The 11,920-nt window shown below is 32.4% G+C and overlaps 1 protein-coding gene across 6 annotated transcripts; it reads left to right on the top strand.

The window, feature by feature from the left end:
• The first annotated feature begins 319 nt into the window (after positions 1-319).
• On the top strand, positions 320-9,385 carry PTPMT1 (protein tyrosine phosphatase, mitochondrial 1). Of its 6 annotated transcripts, none has more exons than XM_076476566.1 (5): positions 320-653; positions 4,362-4,544; positions 5,514-5,594; positions 7,734-7,925; positions 8,771-9,385. In XM_076476566.1, the coding sequence occupies exons 2-5, from the start codon at positions 4,392-4,394 to the stop codon at positions 8,906-8,908; spliced, it is 564 nt and encodes a 187-aa protein (XP_076332681.1). In that variant the 5' UTR covers positions 320-653; positions 4,362-4,391; the 3' UTR covers positions 8,909-9,385. The 6 variants fall into 6 exon arrangements, with proteins under 6 accessions (XP_076332681.1, XP_076332680.1, XP_076332679.1 ...); XM_076476565.1 differs by having other exon boundaries at positions 320-1,072; XM_076476564.1 differs by having other exon boundaries at positions 321-648.
• The last annotated feature ends 2,535 nt before the right edge of the window (positions 9,386-11,920 follow it).

Below are 11,920 nucleotides of genomic sequence, written 5' to 3'. Positions count from 1 at the left end.
TCGAGTAGCTTTGTGCGAAATTCCAAAAAAACAAACAAAACAAATCGTTGTTGCTGCTGGTTTGAATTTTTGTAACTGATAGATTTGTTTTGTGTAGCAGCAACATTCTACTGTTTTTATCCTGTTTATTTAATCTGTCTCTCCTGATGGTAGTGTAGTATGGTATTTTAAATATATTGGTTTTGTATGGTAAGGTTTCACTTAATATTACAATTTCTGGGTTAGTTTGTTGAATTATGTGTGTGTATGTTTTTATTGTTTTTTAGATTTTCGCTGGTAATTTTTTACCCTTTCGTATCTGGCTAATCAGAAAGCTATCCTTTGAATGACGTATTTCCACAAGTGGAAATAAATTTATTTTTTAAGTGCGAAATATAAATCGTTTTAAGTAAATAAATAATACTTATGTTTCATTAATCAAAAACAGAAGATATAATTATAAATTTTTCTAACTGTAATATTTTATTTTCTGTTGTACGTTGGCTTAGGTAACTGTAAGATGTCTTTGAGGCGATGATTTTAGTGTATGTGTAAAAATGAAAGGAACGCAATAGACTACCGGCTGCCGGTCATCAAATGACATTCAACCTGGCATGTCTCAAGTTCAAGAATATTGAAGATTCTCCTGCTCGGGATTCACGTGGCACGGTTGTGTCTGTTATAACTTAATTTTAAATTAACGTATTAAAGTAAGACAGGCCTTTCATTTACAATAATGATAATATAATTTTCTAAATTAAGTTTTTTTTGTTGATAATTTGGAACATAATGTGCAAGGAAGTTATAGTGCGATTAGTTTCATGCTGACATGGTGGTTGCAAAAGTTTCTTAAAATAATTAAACCCTCACGTACTAGAAAGGGTTAGCCATATTAAGTAGCAAACCAGCTTTAAATCTGGAGACCAATGTTTATTATTCCATAGTAATACTACGCATTAAACTTAACGTGTAGTGTTAGTACCAGGACCATGTGCAATTGTATTCAAACCTAGCAAGAATAATTAGTGATTTTTAACTTAAGGTGTTGGAAAACCATGTTTTAGGTTCTCAGGTTCAAGATAATCTCTTTGAGGTACTGAAAACCAATAAATTATAATATGTATTCCAGTTAATATTAATTCAGAATAATGCATACTACTTGCAGAGATAAGTGCTAACAAAAATACGTTGGTAATATTTAGTATTGCTACCTGAAATATGTAATTGTATAACGGGACTGTAGCCAAGAATCTGGTTTGTGGGTGGAGGGTATGATTAGAGAATTATCTCTTCCTTCATTCCCAAAACAGTGTTGTAACTCTTGATTCCATGAATAGTATATATTTAGCATTTTGGATGTTTTCTGTTTCTTTCAAAATATTTAAAAGTCTGAGTTTTTAACAGTTGCAGTGAAAAAGCCCCATTACATGAACACAGTATTTTTATTTTTAGTCTCCCTGTAGTTCAATATATTCTGTTCTGGTAACCCAGTGAAGTGGGATTTGTTCTGATAATTATAAATCTTGTTGGATAAGAGTGGGTAGGATTTTAACACACCTAACATAAAATTTAATGGGTGACAAGGAAACCTTGATTCATCTTGGGTGTTCCATTTATTTCAGCAAACACCAATCCCCTTATATCCAGTCCTGATTTCCCAAGTACCCATCATGTGCTCTCTTGAACTTTCCTTATTTTGTGTTTATCTAAATGCAATGCGTTGTAAACATGACCTACAACTATCTCTGTTCTTTAAGTTGACCAAGAAGCCCGAGTCCAATGTTTTTCATTTCTCGCACCACTTATCTTCCCTTCTGTTATTATTTTAATTTGGATTGATTGCTTAATTCTTTCCGGTGAATAGAATACATCTTGACGGAACAAAATTACCTCTCGTTATCCTACATGTTCGTGTTACTGATTGTGAACTAAATATATCTTGATTGTACACATCAACTACAGTCTAGTTAGAGTCATGTCTGTACTGTACACATCACATCAAATAAAGTCTAGCTAGATTCATATCTGTACTTACATATTACATCAAATAAAGTCTAGTTAGATTCATGTCTGTACTGTACACATTACATCAAAAAAAGTCTAGCTAGATTCATATCTGTACTGTACACATTACGTCAAAAAAAGTCTAGCTAGATTCATATCTGTACTGTACACATTACATCAAATAAAGTCTAGCTAGATTCATGTCTGTACTGTACACATTACATCAAATAAAGTCTAGCTAGATTCATATCTGTACTGGTCTTCATTCATTTGTTTGGTAAATTTGTAATATTTATGTATCAGAATGGAATTTGGGCTCATTACAACAACCAGATATTGTGTAGAAAGCTTCAAGTATTTTTTATTTCAACCTTGTCAAAATCTGTTGAGTTTCTATATAATACACAATTTTTGTTTGTGCAATGAGTAAAGTTTAGTTATGTTAACCTGATTGTATGACCTTGTAATTCTAAATACTGAGACATACCTTATGTGATCCAGTGTTGTTATTTTGATAATACGTATAGCTTTTTGTTCTCATTTGTTGTCAGTTCTTGTCAATAAATTCCCATATTTGTAGTAAGATCTCTTAGCAGTTTTTCATGGATATCTCCTGGTTTTCTTACCTCTATATCAAACCTCCTAGTTTAATTGTCACCTTTATTAAACATTTTTGTTACAGGTAACATTAAGTCATTCCATTGTTTTAGTTTGTGTTGTGTCTACAAATTAAAGGTAAAAATCAAATGGGTCAAAAATTAAAAATGGCAGAAGGTTATACTTCTGAAAACAGAAAAGCAAAATTTTGTAGAGAAAAGTGTTTATATTTTATCAATAGAATTTTGGAAAAGTAAGTAACTCAGCAGTATCTTAAATTAAAAATAAAGCCTGATAAATGGCTAGCATATTTAATGATAAGTAAAAACCTAAAACAAAGAGCTGTAGTCATATGTCATGATTTATACCAACTTGTTTGGGCTGTGTATTGTTTCCTGTAAAAAATCTTAATGGTGTTGCTTTCGGGAAGAATGTACTTGCCAATTAACAAACAAATGGTTGGAAGGTTATGCTTCTGTAGTAGAAACTAACATTGAGGTTTGTGAACAGTAAGAAAAGTTTGTATGTCGTGTGTGATTATAATATGGTGTTATTAAACATTTTCAGGTGATAACATTTCGTGACAGTTAGTTAAATTGTATCTTTGTTCCTTAGAAAACTCCCTTCTGACTTCAACCATGAATTTTTGTTTTTGAACTGTTTATTTGTTTTGTTAGAATATTATAATAGTCAGCCTCTCATGAGAGAGATTTAATAAATTTTGTCTTACAGGGTTACCTTGTAAATCATCTTTAAAAATTAATACCAATATGTTGTGTGTAAAAGGCACCAACTTGGTAGCTTTAATGTTTAATGTAAAATACAGACACCAAAGGCTAATTGGTTCTTAAAGGTTGTCCTTTCATGGCCAGTGTCAAGGAGATTAAATGTTTAACCCTTCTCTCCATTATTAGAGCTGTGTGATTACATTTAACTAATAGGTTGTGGTAACAACAAAGAATTGACAACAAACGAGAACAAAAAGCTATACGTATTATCAAAATAACAACACTGGATCACATAAGGTATGTCTCAGTATTTAGAATTACAAGGTCATACAATCAGGTTAACATAACTAAACTTTACTCATTGCACAAACAAAAATTGTGTATTATATAGAAACTCAACAGATTTTGACAAGGTTGAAATAAAAAATACTTGAAGCTTTCTACACAATATCTGGTTGTTGTAATGAGCCCAAATTCCATTCTGATACATAAATATTACGAATTTAAGTAGAATGAATATTTATAATTTAATGAGATTAAAGGAAATAGAAGAGTGTTTTTACAATAATTCTTTAGTAGACATTATTAAAATTAACACTTGAATTGAGTAGAAACTTTTGGATGTACGTGAGGATCTTCAAAAAGAGCTTGTACATTTATAAAAAGAACAAAGTGTTAAAGTTGTCAGGTGTAGTTTTAAGCTGTGGAACATTTGACTATTTAATCATAGCTTGATTGCAAAACTATAATGGCAGATTGGTTATTGATCAGTGATGTCGAGAAAACCCATTTGTAGAGAAAAATATATATGTAAAAATGGCTCATTTGGGTTCGCTCCTCTAAGTAAAATATTTTCTCAACCCAAACGAGCCATTTTTACATATAGATTGGTTATTGAATTCTGATCTTAGCTGTAGAAAATGTGGCTTGGGTAACTGTTATCCACATTTCAGTTGACACGTATTCTGTTTGTTTTAACACTACATTGTAATATAATAATTCTAGAACATCATTATGTATGTGTATACTATTGAATATTTTATTTTATTTCAGGAATTTGTTTAGTTAACTCCTGCATGAACGATGCGAGTGATTGGAATATTTTCCAGAATTACTTTTTATCCAACTCTATTCTATAATATGTGTATGGAAAAAGTATCTTCTCGGATGTGGTACAACAGAATCGATGATGTTGTTATTTTGGGTGCTCTCCCGTTGCGACATATCACACCAAAGGTACGTTCATGTCAATATTGTTTATATCTGTACGTGACCAGGAAGTAAACTTGTTTAAAGACGTCACTTGTGTTTAACAATTAGTTTGGTCTTTTAATTTAAATAACTTGTGGCTTAGCTTCATGGTTGTTTTCATAATGGTCGATTGTTTATGTATTTATTTCTGGCTGTAGTTGTTTTGCATGCCTCGTGCAGCTGGTGAGAAAATATCTAATACTAAGATATGAAAATTTTCTTTTCTCAAAGAGAAGGGCAAGCATAGGAAATGCTTCGTATTTTTAATCAAATGTAATTTGAGAACATTGGTTCAAAGAATTCTTATGTAATATTTACATTTTTGTGAGGGAACCAAGTTTCACTTTATGCAAATTATGCAACAATTTTTTTTAAAACTGGTTAGAAGTTTCTTTAAATCTAACAATAAACATTTAGTTTTGGTGCTTTATTGCTCGACCACTACTGATAAGGACTTTAAAGTTAAGGTTTAAATTAAGGAACACCTTATTACCCTTATACTGACTTGCTTACTCTTATTAAATATCATAAGAACCAATGGTGTCGTGTTTAATCATATTGTGGGTCTTAAATTGTCTGTTTACAAGCTTGTTGGAAACTTCTGACAGAGGAACATCTTGTTATTATAACCGAAATTTCTTTGTCTTAATATGCATTTGATTTTTTCTTTAAATTGATTCATCTTAATTGTCTTATCTAACTGCAGTTTCTAAGTAAGGAATGGATATCAGCAGGTTTGTTAACAAAATGATTCACTAGGAATACAAAACTAGACAACGATAGTGTAAGGTTAGTCAAAAGGTCATTGAAAGATTTGTATTAAGATAGCTTAGTTTCCATTTAGTTCTGATTGTTGATAGTACCAACTACAACTGAAATTCTTCAAGACGTCAAATAAATGATGGATTGTGGAGTATGTTATGATAAATGTGCATCTATTTTTACATCTGACAGTTGATTCATGAAGAAAAGGTGAAAGGAGTAGTATCAATGAATGAAGATTATGAACTTAGGTTCTGGGTGACAACCAAAGAAGTAGGTGTTACTTTTGTGAAAATAATTTCTTTATGTTCAACAGAAAGTTTTGGTTTTTTTTCTGTTTTGTTGTAAACCAGTTAAGTTCTTTTTTAGTTTCCCTGAGAGGGCTGATGAAAGGCTGCACGTAAGAGGGAACTATTTTAACCAGTTACACCATTATACAATATTTGTCAGTCAGTCAGTAGACATTAAGTGGCCTCACATATAGAAAACTTAATATGTAACTTGTACTACTGTCACGTGTAAAATGTGTGTGCGTCATGAATCACAGAAGAATTGTGCACTCTGTAGGCTACAATACAGAGCAACGTGCCATGAATCACAGAAGAATTGTGCACTCTGTAGGCTACAATACAGAGCAATGTGCCATGAATCGCAGAAGAATTGTGCACTCTGTAGGCTACAATACAGAGCAACGTGTAGAAGAATTGTGCACTCTGTAGGCTACAATACAGAGCAATGTGCCATGAATCACAGAAGAATTGTGCACTCTGTAGGCTACAATACAGAGCAACGTGCCATGAATCAGAAGAATTGTGCACTCTGTAGGCTACAATACAGAGCAACGTGCCATGAATCGCAGAAAAATTGTGCACTCTGTAGGCTACAACACAGAACAACGTGCCATGAATCGCAGAAGAATTGTGCACTCTGTAGGCTACAATACAGAGCAATGTGCCATGAATCGCAGAAGAATTGTGCACTCTGTAGGCTACAATACAGAGCAACGTGCCATGAATCGCAGAAGAATTGTGCACTCTGTAGGCTACAATACAGAGCAACGTGCCATGAATCGCAGAAAAATTGTGCACTCTGTAGGCTACAACACAGAACAACGTGCCATGAATCGCAGAAGAATTGTGCACTCTGTAGGCTACAATACAGAGCAACGTGCCATGAATCGCAGAAGAATTGTGCACTCTGTAGGCTACAATACAGAGCAACGTGCCATGAATCGCAGAAGAATTGTGCACTCTGTAGGCTACAATACAGAGCAACGTGCCATGAATCGCAGAAGAATTGTGCACTCTGTAGGCTACAATACAGAGCAACGTGCCATGAATCGCAGAAGAATTGTGCACTCTGTAGGCTACAATACAGAGCAACGTGCCATGAATCGCAGAAGAATTGTGCACTCTGTAGGCTACAATACAGAGCAACGTGCCATGAATCGCAGAAGAATTGTGCACTCTGTAGGCTACAATACAGAGTAACGTGCCATGAATTGCAGAAGAATTGTGCACTCTGTAGGCTACAATACAGAGCAACGTGCCATGAATCACAGAAGAATTGTGCACTCTGTAGGCTACAATACAGAGCAACGTGCCATGAATCACAGAAGAATTGTGCACTCTGTAGGCTACAATACAGAGCAACTCAAACAAGTAAAAATATTTTATTCTAAATTTTGGTTTTATTTGCTCCTGAAACAGAACACTTTTGGAGCCTCCGGAGAAGTACATCTGGTCTTAAACTTTCTCTCTACACTTGTACAAATAAAATTATTATATGCCAATTAATTATTTTGTTTTAAAGCAATAATATTTCTGAATGTAATAAAATAATGACATTGGATAAGCAATGGTCTTGCAAAATTTTTGAAGTTTGTTAAAGGGAACTTAGTTTACATGTTAAAAATAACATTTCTGCAACAGCTACAACACCATGGAATTAATGTTGTTTGTTATTTACTCATTTATATACATCAAGAATTACATTGCAACAACATAATGAAACTCACTGTACTCCTTGATCTTCTTGATAGAGGCTGGTCCATAACAGCTCTAGGTAATCTCTGATAGATTGTTTAGGCAGAGTATTCATGAAACTTAATGTTACATATTTACTCAATTTGCTTAGGTTTGGCTTTGAAACAAAATTGTTCAGAATAATTAACATGTTTATAATTAGAGCAATTTAAACATTTACTCAGATTTTTGTAAGTTACCTGGTAGTAAGTGTTGTAATCTTTTATGTTCATCCTTATGTTTATAATTATTTAGTTTTGAGTACAGCAACTATTTTTCTCTTTGCACTGTTTTTTTTCATTCAGAGTTTTTCAGGTAAAAAATACTCAACTCTGACTGTATTTTCACATTTTAATGGTTTTTAATTTTTAAAATAACTTTTTCCAAGGAATGGCTTGCTAAGAATGTTGAGTTCCTTCAACTGAACACAATGGACATCTTTCAAACTCCTTCTCAGGAGAAACTCAAGAAAGGAGTGTCTTTCATTAAAAGTTTTGAAAATACGGGAAATAGTGTGTATGTCCATTGTAAGGCTGGAAGAACTCGTAGTGCAACATTGGTTGGTTGTTACCTGATGGAGGTAAGAAAGTTGTGTGTTATGCACATTATCAAAATTTTTATGTAGCTCTAATAAAAACAATTTTCTGTAATTTAGTGTATTTCAGTTACACAGTTTCATCTGGTTTTATTGGCCTTAATTAAATTCAATGAAAAATTAGAAATATGTTGTTCCAGCTTAAGATTTTACTCATGATTTAATTAACACTCTTTCTATTAACAAATAATATTGATTTTGTGAAGGTAGGTGTTTTTCAGAGTTTTAAAACAGTTTCTTGTAATATTCAAAATAGATGTCTGGAGTATTGGAAGTAATAAAACAAACTGATAATCACTCCTTATCCTCTCAAATATTAAACAATCCATCAGTAACTAGGGAAACCATTTGTTATCCAAACATTATATTTATTATATATAGTTTAGGATATGTTTAATTTTTTTCAGTATCCAAGACAATTTTTTAAAAATTTGTTATCCAACTGAAGCAACATTAAGAAAACTTCATGTTGTGTGATCTCCATATTACGCTTTATTGTACTGTAAATTTATTGATGAAGTTTGCAGCCATTAATCTTTACAGGTGTCTGGAAATGTTTTTCATTTCATTAAAAGCTGTAGAGAACTATTTTGTTAGTGTGTACAGGTTCAGTGGGTGCTTTTGGATTAAGACAGAAATCACTTTGAATTGTATTAAATTTAGTTTACAACAAGCCACCCATTGGTCTGGAGTATTCCTGTGTGTGTCTTTAATACATTAAGAATTGTTATTGATGTCTGTATTATATGTACAACTGTTTATTTTTTGATTGTTTTTATGAAAGTTTCTCACTATTTGTTAGGTTTATTAGTATTTTGCTCATTAATCAGTCTTTATTTGTAAAGAAACATGGATGGAATACTCAAGAAGCAGTGGAATTTATTCGTTCAAGACGCCACCATATTTTGTTAGGAAAGGTACAGTGGAAAGCATTACAGTTATATCATCAGAAACATGTACAAAAATAACTTATTTGGAACAATGGATCTAGAGATGTTGATTGTTTGTATTGTTCCTTGACTATGTGTTGTTGTTGAAACAGTTCTTGTGCAATATTAATATATACAAATATTGATACGTATTTATAACTACCAGTTGCTTTTAACCAAATCTGAAGCCTATCATTACATATTTGTGTTTGGTAACCTTTCAACTTCAATTACTTAATCCAAAACAGTAAACATTTGTTAATATTATTTACTGTGAAATGACTCAGGGATAAGACAACACATGTCTACTTATATACAGAAGTATCCAGTCAATATTTTTAAAATGAAGTCGGGGAGATGGGGTGGGGTTCATATTAACCAGTGAAACATCTTGTGAAATGTCTCAATTGGAAGGAAGGTTGTCTAACATGGTTAATTTATAAGGTTCAGTAATTCCTATATATCTATTTTTGTAAACAGTACTTTCAGTTAATAAATAATGAACTTCTCTATCTGTAGAATTTATCTGTGTTATTCATCCTTTTTATATAGAAAATATTTTAACCTAAACCTGCTGAATGTTATCATAAAATCAAATATTTTTGTATTTTTATTTATGTTTTTCTATATATGCAACAAGGAAAAAGAAACAGTCAGAAAAGACAATAGAAATAGTACATTCAGTATGGCTGTGAGGGTTGAATATTGAATAATAATTACCATAACTAGAGCTCTGCACAATTATCTACATCTATTCATTAATTAGTTAATACTGTACCAGACTTAGGTGATTGTATAGGCTGCTAACCAAGACGATGGTACAGTATATATCAGATTTATTATCTTCATCTGTGGCAGGAAACAAAATGCAGTGATACAAGTCCACGTTACACTACAACCAAAATTGGCCTTTCATAGTTTGTGGGAAGGTAGTTAATTGTAATTAAACAGAGTATAAAAATAAAACACATTACTGGGGTGATAAGTAAACTTTAATGTATGAGTATAGAGGAGGTATGGATCTGAGGTTCACACCCTGTTACTACAGATCTAAGTTATAACACTGATATGCTAAAAGCTTGAAGAATTTATTGTTGGTAAGCTGATATTGCTGTGTAAAACATATCTGAGAAGACTTGAAGTAATTAGTTTTTACCACATTTACAAAGAAGCCAAAAGCAATTGGATTTCAGAACAGCAGCCTGATAAACCATTAACCAGTTTATTGTTCAAGATCATATTGGAAAGGAACAACTACAAAATAGTCAGGTGTCTGAGGACGAACTTGAACTGAGTGGACTGAGAAGCAATATTCATCATGACAAGGATACCATAAAAATACATTGGATTCCATTTGTTTTATAGATTATGCCAAGATATTTAAACTTTACCATTCAAAACTGATAGAATGTCTTGGATGTATTGGTTTGGATGGCAATAACATTTAAACATACTATCAACTAGCACCTATAACATCCGACAGTGAACAGTTGTCACTCATTGAAATAAAAAGACTTGGACGTGTGATCTCTGACGGAAGTGACTTTCAGATGCAGAGAAAGTATCAAAGGATTAACGATAGATATAAGATATTTGGATGACACTACATTAATGGCTGATAACCTAAAGAAAACGTAACAACTTGTAGATAAGACTATTTTACAAATTGAATATTGACTATTATGATTGTTGAAAAATAATAGACAGTGATCATAAGATGAAAGAAAGCCTTAAAGCTGTGACAATAATAAATGGATAGGAACGAGAAGTTGTTAAGACTTACCTTTGACAGTTAAACACAGAAGATAGAACATGTGTGGAAGAGATGGCAAGAATAGCTCTCTGAAAAACTTTCTTTAAATATGTTTAAATTCTGACAACAGTTAAAATAAATCATGAACAAAAAATGCATATAATCAAATGCTGCCTACAATAAATACTGTATAATATAAATAATCTATAGAAATTTAGAGAAAAAGTTGGAAGCACTGAAGACTTGGAACAAATTAGATTTTAAGAAAGTTAAAGAATAATTTGTAGACACCATAAAACAAAGGAAAACAGTAAACTTTGGACATGTATAAATCAACAAAATAAATTTATGCTAGAAGGAAAGAGATGAACAAAACGGGGATAAACAGTGGACAAGTCTCCGTATCGTGGAAGAGCCTAAGAGGGACTGCGTTCAAGGTCCATTGTAGTCCATCTGTGTAGCAGTGAGTATCCTGCTGGTACAGTAGTAAATCTGGGATTCAGTTCTCCTCAGTGGACTCGGCAGATAGCTTGATAAGGCTTTGCTATAAGAAAACACAAACTGTAGCAGAGATGACACAAAGTGAATGACTGATAAGAGTGACAGTCATATCCTACCATTCAGTCTGATGAGAATTTCAATGCTATAGTGATTAATACAAATAGCCTCTAGTATTCAATCAAACAAACTAAATTAGTTATTAATGTCATATAATACCACTAGGTGAATGTAAATTTAATTTTTATTCAGAAATTCAGTCAAAACAACTAGGTATGGACTTGTATAAAATGTGTTAAAATTAAGGAGATATCAATACTTGTTTTTATCGTTAGAAGTAGGAATTAGTTTTATATTTATGTGCTTGAGATGCTTTAAGATCAGTTTTGCAAGTGGTATGTATAGAATTCTTGTTCATACAGGAAATTAGTGTGGTGTCTTATGATATTGCATCTGATCAGTGTTTTGGTATCTTTGTATTCTTCCAAACTATAGATAAATATGGAGATAAAGTTTCCAATTTTGAAATATGTAAGTCATTTATCACAAAACCTGAACTGTGTTGTTTTGACAAACTTTTCCAAAAATCTCTCCATGTCACACCAAACATGCTTGCCCTTCCAGCTGAGGGGTGTTATAATATGGTAGTCAATCCCACTATTCATTGGTAAAAGAGTAGCCCAAGAGAGGGTGGTGATGACTAGCTGCCTTCCCTTTAGTTTTACACTGCTAAATTATGAACTGCTTGTGCAGATGGCCCTCAGGTATCTTTGTGCTAAATGTAAAACAAACCAAACCAA

This window comes from Tachypleus tridentatus, chromosome 13, assembly GCF_004210375.1.
Source record: "Tachypleus tridentatus isolate NWPU-2018 chromosome 13, ASM421037v1, whole genome shotgun sequence".
NCBI classification, from domain to species: Eukaryota; Metazoa; Arthropoda; class Merostomata; order Xiphosura; family Limulidae; genus Tachypleus; species Tachypleus tridentatus.
The sequence above is the reverse complement of the archived record's forward strand: the minus strand, read 5'-3'. Positions and strand labels throughout refer to the sequence as shown.

Excerpts from the sequence above, each read along its gene's own strand:
- PTPMT1 (XM_076476566.1), top strand. The coding sequence starts at position 4,392 with ATGCGAGTGATTGGAATATTTTCCAGAATTACTTTTTATCCAACTCTA. Across the intron at positions 5,595-7,733 it reads TCTGGGTGACAACCAAAGAA|GAATGGCTTGCTAAGAATGT; the intron begins GTAGGTGTTACT and ends ACTTTTTCCAAG. Across the intron at positions 7,926-8,770 it reads TTGGTTGTTACCTGATGGAG|TCTTTATTTGTAAAGAAACA; the intron begins GTAAGAAAGTTG and ends CTCATTAATCAG.